Source organism: Mandrillus leucophaeus, unplaced genomic scaffold (assembly GCF_000951045.1).
Source record: "Mandrillus leucophaeus isolate KB7577 unplaced genomic scaffold, Mleu.le_1.0 Scaffold720, whole genome shotgun sequence".
Taxonomy (NCBI): Eukaryota; Metazoa; Chordata; class Mammalia; order Primates; family Cercopithecidae; genus Mandrillus; species Mandrillus leucophaeus.
This window is the reverse complement of record NW_012107809.1, coordinates 1,429,915-1,440,438: the sequence shown is the minus strand read 5'-3', so window position 1 is coordinate 1,440,438 and position 10,524 is coordinate 1,429,915. Positions and strand designations below refer to the sequence as shown.

At 42.9% G+C, this 10,524-nt stretch overlaps 1 protein-coding gene across 1 annotated transcript in view; it reads left to right on the top strand.

Moving 5' to 3' along the window:
• Positions 1–10,081: 10,081 nt before the first annotated feature.
• The window catches only part of LOC105528559 (zinc finger protein 157-like), a 4,356-nt gene continuing 3,913 nt past the window's right edge, over positions 10,082–10,524 (top strand). Inside the window, 2 exon segments of the mRNA XM_011965350.1 lie at positions 10,082–10,274; positions 10,277–10,407. Of these exon segments, the coding sequence (XP_011820740.1) occupies positions 10,082–10,274; positions 10,277–10,407 (324 nt within the window).

Here is a 10,524-nt window from a genome sequence, read left to right as displayed (position 1 = left end):
ACTACCTTTCAAAATGGAAAAAAAAAGAAAGAAAGAAAGAAAGAAAGAAAGAAAGAAAGAAAGAAAGAAAGAAAGAAAGAAAGAAAGAAAGAAAGAAAGGCAGGCAAATGCTCTATGGTAATTTTTATATGATTAGACAAAGTTTAAACACCTCAGAAAACATCCATGCCTTGTCTGAAAAAAACTGTAATTGCCTAATAAAAAGAAAGTCACCTATAATTCCCATGATTTCTTTTCTTACTTATAGTTCTTGTAGGATCAATAATAAAATGCAAGTTTTTACAACCTCATTATAGTTAAATTGCATTTACTGACAATGACCTCTTTCTTCATTAAAATACGGTTTCATTCAATAACTACTGCAAGTGTCAAGCCAATTTCCCCAGGGCTGTTTGATTTCCATATTGCTTAGTGCTTGCCCCACTGGACTCAACTCTTCATGTTCACAACCTCAACAGAACTTCTCTCCACTCAGTGACAGTGAAAGAATACTCTTTCTTTTACTGGGGTTCATTCCTGTCCCAGGAAAAAATTAAATAAATTGTCTTCCTATATGTTTTGGCCCGGGACATGAGTTTGGGGGTAGTTTAAAAATGAATTTGGCTTTGATGTTAGATATAAACCAGGAACTCAGGACACAGACCACAGGTATTGAAATTCCCCTGAAATAGGTGTAACAGATGACATCAAGAGCCTCTGCAGGAAAAGAACTCACATTTATAAAATGCCTACTGTATGCTAAGCATCTACATGTGCTATCTTGTTTAATCTAATGCCAAAACATCTAACTATGTGTTATTTACTACCGTGTGTTATATCCTGCTGTCTGGGGATTTGATGGTGTGAAGAACTGAGAACCTACACTCAAAGGCCATATATTTAAGTTTCGTAACAACCTTTTGGAATGGGTGACTACTATTTCCATTTTATATATAATGTAGGTTTCAACTTGGATAGGAGCTCCCTCCATCTCGCTATGCCCTGTGGAATCTGTTTGCATGAAAGAGTGAAGAAATTTATGACAGGAAATTTACATTAAGGGAAGGGAGAGCTGAACACAAGGATCTTGACCGGGTTATGAATACCCTATTTTAGAGGTCAGCAAAATGTGATGCCTACTATTGACATCTTTGGATCTACCCATAGGATTCATGTCTGGGTCCTAAGACGACAAAGGAATGTAAAAGAAAACATCAACCAACTAAAATAACACAACTAAATAAATAACACAAAGACCCAGCCTGGGCAACATACCAAGACCCTATCTCTACAAAAAATTTTCAAAAGAGAGTTGGCCAGGTGAGGTCGTGGATTCCTGTAGTCCCAACTACTCAAGAAGCTGAGATGGGAGGATTGTTTGGGCCTGGAAGGTCAAAGCTGCAGTGAGCCATGTTTGGGCCACCACACTCCAGTCTGGGTGACAGAGTGAGACCCTGTAAATAAATAAATAAATAAATAAATAAATAAGTAAATAAATAAAAATAAAACTTTAAGAGTCATTTCTCTGGAAGCTGCGTGTGCCCATGAGCCAGAAACAGTGGGCTTTAGTGCCACCCTTCTCTGGCCCAAACCAGAGAGTCCCCTGCCCAACATCTATTCTGTCTCTTTGTTTTTCCTAACATAACCCCAACTTTGTTCAGTTATCTACTCTTCCTTTTTGACCAAGAAGCTTACTCTGGGGAAATGGACCTCCTCTTCAGTCAGGGGGTGCACTTGACCCATCTAGGAGTAGTCTTTTCCCCTTTGCCATTGACTGGCTCAAAAGTGAGCAAGACTCGTTCCAGCCTTGATTGGGTCTTGTGAGAAAATTCTCTCACATTCCTTTAGGAGAATGTCCGGAAGCCACCTCTTCTCTTTGCACACAGTCACAATGGGCATGTTCTGAAACTGCTTCAACAGTTTTGTTACCAAATTAAAATGAAACCAAACACTGAGTAGGCAAAGCCAAGCGACTCACAGGAAAACAGAGTTGAAGTCCATGGTAGTCGACAACAATTCTGTTCCAAAACTGTTCTCCCCATTTTCCGTGGGGTTTTGCTGAGCTGGTTTTGCTGAGCATCTGGTCATCCAGAGTAAAGACATCATCTCTCTGCAGTTTGGTGTGTCCATGTGACTGAGCTTTGGCTGAGGGAATATAAGCAGAAGTGTCATGTGGCAACTTCTGGGAACCTTCATTACAAGAACACCAGGTCACAGACATCTTCATCTTTCTCTTCTTCCAGTTGCTGGGAGCATGAATACAATGGCTGGAGCTCCAGTTACCAATTTCGTCCATGGGGACAATGCCACTGATTTAGGAAATGGCAGAGCTAGGAGGAGTCTAGAAGAAGATGCAAGTTTCTCCAGATTCTATTGAGTGCTGTTACTATAGAAGCCCTGGCTTTCCTATCTCTGGCCTTATGTATGTGAGAGAGAAACAAAGCTTGTTTAAGCCACTGCTAGTTTTGGTCTCTGTTTCTTGCTACCTAACCTAATCCTCACAGGTACATATGCTTTCTTACCTTTGGACATCTACTTTATTGTTCAACAGACAATTTCCACTTGTTTGAGCCATATTTGGTTGAGTTTTCTAGTAATTCTCAACTACAAACATCCTAAGTAATACATAGAATGAGGTAGTCTTATCTGCACTTGGCTACAAACCACCTTAAAGCTTTGACACATCAAGGCATGCAGTATATTGACGGCCACACCAGGACAAATATGCCATTGGAGAGGTGCTGCATATCACGAGACAGCACTATTCACTAGCAGCCAGCAGATATAAAGGTACCCATCAAAAATTAAAGAGAAAAGTGCGTTCCACATGATGGTTGACATGATAGCTAAGTGGATTTGTATGGGGGTTAATGAAAGGCACCCTAAGACTCTCAGAAATATTTGAGGAATATTCTATTGGCTTGATGGAATAATAAATAATGGAATATTCTTTATCATCCTTAAATTCAGCTGTTTTAAGCAACATGTTGGTAAGAATAGAAAAGGTTGAATTATACATTGATGAAGAAATAAACTCAGAAAGAATGTATAACATTCACAACTTCATATAACTAGTCCCACAATTTGAACCAACATCAAATCCTTATGAAGAGATACTTTAATATCGTGGGGCTTTTGTAATAAATGTCATTGCCTTCCTCTAAACAAATGCATCCTTATGTTTTGCTAAGAGTTTTCTTTTTTCTTTTTTTTTTTTTTTTTTTGAGACAGAGTCTCGCTCTGTCTCCCAGGCTGGAGTGCAGTGGTGCGATCTTGGCTCACTGCAAGCTCCGCCTCCTGGGTTCACGCCATTCTCCTGCCTCAGCCTCCCGAGTAGCTGGGACTACAGGCACCCGCCACCACGCCCGGCTAATTTTTTTGTATTTTTAGTAGAGACGGGGTTTCACCGTGTTAGCCAGGATGGTCTCGATCTCCTGACCTCGTGATCCGCCAATCTCCGCCTCCCAAAGTGCTGGGATTACAGGCGTGAGCCACCGCGCCCGGCCAAGAATTTTCTAACATTGGATGAAAACCTAAATCTTATTTACAGTAACACCCACTTACCCAAGATAACAGAAGATAACCTATCAGGAATATTGGAACCTGCAAATTCCCTTCTAAATACAAATACTCTGACTCTACGATCCAATCCCTCACATTTATTATAAATTTTAAGTTGTATTTTTCTTTAGGAAAATCCAGCTTCTGCAGAAAAGCTGTATTTTGGGGCTCAATCCCTATAATTTTTAATAATCCACATACTCCCTTCAACCTTAAGTAAGAATAAATAAAGTTTAGTCTGGTATTGAAATAATGCAAATAATTTTTGGATTGTTCAATTGTTAAAAATCAGTTCTCCAGTTTCAACCAGTTGACCTCAGCTTTGGAACACATGTAAATTAGTAAATCTGGCAGAGAAAAGACAGACATTTTTCCAAGTATCAGCCAGCAAATATGTGATTTTTTTTTTTCCCTGCAGGCTGTTGGTTTACCAGTTGCAAGAAGTGAATCTCAAGAGATTCAGAAGCTCAATCTGAATAAACAACCAAAACTTTGGAGGCTCATCAAAACTCTGCGAAAACTAGGCCAGAAACGGACTCTATTTTCTAGTGAGGTTTCCAGTATTTCCTGTTTCCAGTGGAACTGGACTAGCTCAGGAAGAGTCTACTAATGACTAGAACCAACTGGACATAACTGGAGAACATAGAAAGATTGAAACAAAAAAACGAGAACAAAAATAAGAGAAAAGATAGTGTGTGCTGTTTCCAGCTGCAAGAGAGATGAAGATCATTCAGACATGGTGCTGAAAATAAATTGACCTGTTACTTCTATTTTCCTAGAAAAGAAGTCTGAAGGGTTTTATCCTTTCTGATTTTGATCTCTGTCCCAAAAAAGAGATCTACAGGGTGGCCGCCATGCCATCTACGGTGTGGACTGCAAGTAAATCTATGCAATGGCCCAGTGTCCTGGAGTGGGATTTATCTGCCCTTAGCCATTACTACATTTGTGGCAACAAGTTGGAAGAGGCTATGATGCAATCTGTGATAAATAACAGCCTGGTCATGAGTCATCCTTCCCTGAGCCAAACAGGACTATCCTCTGTCATACCAAAGAGGTGGGCAATAAATCTATTTAGAGAAGGGGATCCTGAAGAGCCACTGAAGAGCAAAGATAACCCACTGTAGTAAACACAATTCATTCAAGCACAACATCCCTTCCCACCTTTTTGTGTGTCTGCCTGTAGAGCAGAGGGTCAGAAAGTCAAACAGTATTTTCCAGGCTATCTTGCGATAGAGTTCTAGATATTATTTGGATTCTACCAATTGGAATCACTGGTGAAAGCTTTGAGATGGCTAGTGAGATGAATGCCACACTTCTGCTTCTGTTATTTCTGGTGGCAAACACCACTATGGCAGAATTAGTATGGTCTCAGTACCCAGCCCTCAGCCATCTATTTTATAAGTGTGGATTGTAGCAGATATGTCAAAGTTCTGAAGCTGCCAAATAGCAGGGACTTCCTTATCATGCTGTAGCACCTGGTCATGTTGGTGTCTTGTGTATCTTATTTCTACTGCCTCCCTGATTGTGGCTTGGATGGGGTATTTCTAGAGCATGCAGCTATTGCAGGAACTTTCAAATTTTTTGAGCAGCGTCATGTTTATGGGAGATTGTGGCTGCCTTGGTGTCCCTGTTTTGTAGTATGGCTTTGAGAGCTGGTCCTATAAACAATCTTCCCAATAATTTAGTAAGTCACTGAATACCCCTTAATCCCTTTCTGCTTTAAACTGGCTGGAATGTGTTCTGCTGTCTGCAGCTGGACTCTGACCAATGCACCCTCTCCCTTACATCTACAGAAGTTCCAATTTCTTCCCAGTTTTGCACATGGGTCTGGGAGAGACTGAATGAGGAGTGAGGGTGGAGAAGGAAACAGAAGGGGTGTTTCCAGGAGCTGACTGACCTTGGGGAAATTTTTTACCCAGGAAACCTTTTTGAACTGATGAGTTGCAAAGGAGAGAGAAAACCAGAAGCCAGGAAATGGAGCCAAGGTTATAGCAGAGGAGAAAGTAAATTCTATGGTAAATGGGAGAGGCTTATGAAGGCAGAGACTGAGAATGAGTTGAAAAGTCAGTAGTAAAAAATTGAGAGCATGGGGCAAGGAGAGATTCAACTATTGGCAACCCAAGTACTTCAGGTAGCTGAGGTCAAGTTTAGTCTGGTACTGAGATAATTCAAATAATTTTCACTGTTGGACTGTGAATTAGGTAAAATAGGCTCCAATGCCCATCCTACATGCCCTAACAAATCCAGAATTCCTCCTAACACACCAAAGTGCCTTGGAAAGCAGAGGTAACTCATGTTTTCTCAAATCCTCTCAGGCTCATGCTTCCACTATATCCATCTCAACTTCCACCCTCCAGAAGAGCAGTGCCTCTTCCCAGCGTACTGCCTGCAGGACACTACTTCAAACGTTTTGCTTCTCAAAGTGTCACCAGTTCAAGACAACACACAGCAGACTTTCACGCAACCAACACACAGCAGACTTCACAGCGGATATTATAACGTAGCTTGTTATAGAAAACACAGCACTGAATGTGAGTCTCTTTCTTCAAAGTCCCTTGGCCAACGTGGCACTCAGATGCTTCTCTTTGGGTCCGGGTGTGGGGGCTCACAACTGTAATCCCAGTGCTTTGGGAGGCGAAGGTGGGAGAATCACTTGAAGTCAGAAGTTCAAGACCAGCCTGGCCAACATGGTGAAACCCCATCTCTACTAAAAATAGAAAAATTAGCCAGGTATGATGGTGCACACCTGTAGTCCCAGCTATTTGGGAGGCTGAGGCAAGAGAATCGCTTGAATCTATGAGGTGGAGGTTGTGGTGAGCTGAGATTGCACCACTGCACTCCAGGCTGGGCAATAGAAAGAGAATCTGTCTCAAAAAAGAAAAAGAAGGTTCCCTTTGGTTCTTTCTCCTACTTGGGCTCCTGCTTCATTGTGCAATGTGTCAAGACCCTCCTCTTCCCCACCAGCTAACCTAAGCAAATTATTTTTTATTTCTTCTATTGAGCCATTTACATTTTTGGGTCTCTCCTCATCCAATGTGGCTGCCCAGATGACGTTTTCTCCAGGCAAAATGGCCCATGGAGACAGTTTGTCATCTAAGACGTTTTCTACCACTAGCTCTTAAATCAGAGTAGGAGGTGGTTTTGAAGACATGGTAGAGAAGGTTTATTTGGATCACACTCCTAGAGGAAGAATGGGGAATGGCATCCAGGGCTCAGACAGAAAGGACGATTCTCCTTGAACCCTCCCACGATGTGGGAGAAAATTGCAGAGGTAGGCAAGAGAAAAAGGGACAGAAGAGAGAAGACTTCCCACTCTCTTCCTGGAAGGCTGAGAATCGGTGGGCACTTCCCTTTGTCTTTTAACTCAGCCTTGGTGCCTTCCATGATGTCAAAGCATAGTGGTTAGGAGTCTGCACTATACTGAGAAAAATGACAGAATTCCAAGCCAAAAAAACAAAGTCTGCACTAGAGCCAGGTGGCCTGAAAATAAACCCTCACTCCACCACTTACAAGCTGCATGGCTTCCAGGCAAGTTTGCCTGACTCTCTGCGTTTTGTAAAATGAGGATAGCAATATTACCTATCTTATAGGGCTTATGGGAGTATTAAATGAGAAAAGCATAAAATGCATAGAACAGTGACTTAAATCTCAAGTGCTCAATAGAAACCAGCTATGTTCTGGTAACGGGAGTGGCCTCTTAAAGGAACCAGACTGGGATAGACACATCTTCTAAGACTCAGCAAGAATGAACTGGGCAGTAAAGTAAGATTAAGGGGTTGAGTCTCCCACTCTGCTGTTGAAAGATATGTGGCCTTGCACACAGTGCATAACCTGTCCATGCTCAGTTTCCTTACCCACAAAGTAGGGCTGATTATACCTACCTCCTGGGGCTCCTTTGGGGATAAAAGACACTAACACGTACAAAGAGGATGGCACAGTGGCACTATAAAGTCTGTCCTTGTCTGGAAAGTGAGCTCCACACCCAGGCTGATCCCTCATTCTTACTCTTTCTCACTAGCCAGAAGGGATTAAAAACACCAGCAACAAGAATTTAGGAATGTCTCTCTTGCCTTCCTGCCCCACCCCCACTTTTTTTTTTTTTTTTTTTTTGAGGCAAAGTCTTGCTCTGTTGCCCAGGCTGGAGTGCAGTGGTGTGATCTTGGCTCACTGCAACCTCCACTTCTCAGGCTGAAATAATTCCTGTTCCTCAGCCTCTCAAGTAGCTGGGATTACAGGCATGGCCACCATGCCAGCTAATTTCTGTATTTTTAGTAGAGATGGGGTTTCACCATGTTGGTCAGGCTGGTCTCGAACTCCTGACCTCAAGTGATCCACCTGCCTCGGCCTCCCAAAGTGCTGGGATTACAGGCATGTGCCACTGTGTCTGTCCACCTTCCTCTTTTATGTATATTTTTATATTATTCTCAATTGTATTCTCAATTGATATTATTTTTTAAAACTTGATTAAAGTTGAAACAACAATAAATATATCTTTATAACAATAATTCTTGTAACCAACTGATTGAATAAACCAGACTTGCCAGAAAGCAGACAGAATCATCTTATTCATTCTCCCATTGCCCAATCAATGTGCTCTTTGGCCCTCTTCTTCCCTACTCTGGAATGAAACCTTAAGTGAGATCCCATAGCTTTCCCCATCATTCTTAGATAATAAAAAGGTCTTCACATCATGTTCAAACATTAAGGAGATCCACCCAGTGTAATAACCAAATAATCAAAACTGCAAGCTCCTCCCCTAGTTAAAACTTATCCATCCCCCAACACAGTAGAAATTGACCCTACAGTAGGCAAGGGGGTCAATTTCTCTGTACTTCTTACAATTCAATTTCTCTGTACTTCTTACAGTTCAATTTCTCTGTACTTCTTACTCCATCTCCTACCCCATTCATTAGTTTCTGATTGTGGACCTTTGGGGTCCAGTACAGGGGGACAGGAGGAGGGGATGGAGGAAAAGACTTACTTGAAGGGAGAAGCTGCTCAGGGCATTGGTGCCCTGTGGCATGGCGAATGTCCCCTGCAGACTCTTACTTTCCTGTAGCTCTGTGAGTGTCTTGTTGGAAAACCTCCTGCTGGGCACCTCCACATCTAACCCTTTTGATATAGGGTTAGATTCCTGTCCCTCAGCTGGCTGCTTAGAACTCTCCACTCAGCTCTGACTTCCAGCAGCCAAAACCTGTTCATCAGGATAAGTGGGCAACTGTCCTTTGCACATCCTCTTACAATTTGGCATGCATGAACAGTATGAACTCAGCTTCCCAAAGAATAACCTGAAACACAACATTTTCCAGTTCTCTTAGTGCAGGGCATGAACAAGTGACAAAGATTCTATGAATCAGAGGCACTGTGTGAGGCTTTCACACTGAAGTTAAACATGAGCAAACAGGCAGGTGGGCGTGGCCTCCACGGTGCTGGTGGGTGTGTCCATAGGTGGGTGTGGCTTCCATAATGCTGGTGCGGGTGTCTCCAGGTGCTGTTCAGCCCTGGATTCAGTGGAGGGCCAGCATCAGTTCCCTTCTCAGGACAGTCTCTTTGGTGAGGTTCTGACACTTGGTCCTAGGAGAGCAGACTAGGAACTTATTCCCAAGATTTTGTTAAGTCACTAATGCCCTCTGAAAAATTCCTTTCTATTTATGCTGACTGGCAGGGGTTCTGTCATCTGCAACTAAGTACTGTTACCAAGGTAGAATCCCTTTTCCCCCCTGAGAAGATCGTTGAGCCATCTCCCTTGGAGGATGACTCTAGGCTGGCTTCCTTCCAGAAGCCACATCCAAGGGGTTCACTATCGTCAACATGCAGCTTGCTCAGATAACCACCACCTGTCTCCACTCTACTGTCAGAGAAAGGTGATTGGCCCAGCCCCACTCCTTCAAACTCTTCTTGTTGAGAGTCTCAAACTGGTCCCTGTCCCCCCAGCCCCAAGCTCTAGGAGACTCTTACACATCTCTGCAAGCAGCTCTCCAAACGCTTTCCTCACTAGGTTCCAGGTGAATGGAACACGCTCCCTTCCCTATCCCTATATAGTGGGCACAGAAATGCCCAGCACCCCTATGGTGCACCCCAGCAGCTTCTTACTCTTCACTGGACTCCTCATCTCCATCTTCTCTTCTTCTATAGCCCAGGCAGGGCTGATGGGCTAAAGCTGGCCAAACAAGCTTTGCAATTTCACAGTATGTTCTGCATGGCTGGCTTTTGGGGCTTTGGGGAAAAACACTCTACAATATGCAGGTGCATCCCTGGCTTCCCCCAACTTCCCGGCTCATCCTTCCCCAGCCTCCAGTCCCTCATGGGAAACAATCCCTGGCCTCTGGTCGCACATGACAAGGGAGTGGTGGGATCCTGAAGCCGTTGAAGTGTGTGTGCCAGCGAAAGGTCTGGAACAGGTTTAAGAAAGAGAACCTAAATTGTCAGTAAATCAATAGGAAATAAATGTTTACATTCACTCATTGCAAAGGGGCATTTCTAAGCTCAGCACATATCAGAGCCACACATGGAGACTTCTCTCTCCTCCACTACACAGAAAATGAACAAATCCCAAGAACAAGTGTCATTCAAGGATGTATGCGTAGACTTTACCCAGCAAGAGTGGCATCTGCTGGATCCTGCTCAGAAGATGCTGTCCAGAGATGTGATTCTGGAAACTTACAGCAATCTGGTTTCAGCCAGGTGTTGCATTACTAAGCCAGAAGTGATCTTCAAGATAGAGCAAGGGGCTCCTGAATATTAGAGAAAGGATTTCCAAGCCAGTGCCACCCAGAAAGGAACTGGAAAGTTGATGACCTGTCAGAGAGTGGCCAGGAAAACCGACACAAGTATTTTTGGGAGCTTGTGTTCACCAAAGACAAAACAGTAAGCATAGAAAGTGGTAATAGAATAAGAAAAACTTTCAATTTGGGTACAAACCCTGTTTCTTCAAGAAATTTTCCTTATAAAATATGTGACTTGTGTGAAATGAGTTTGAAAAAT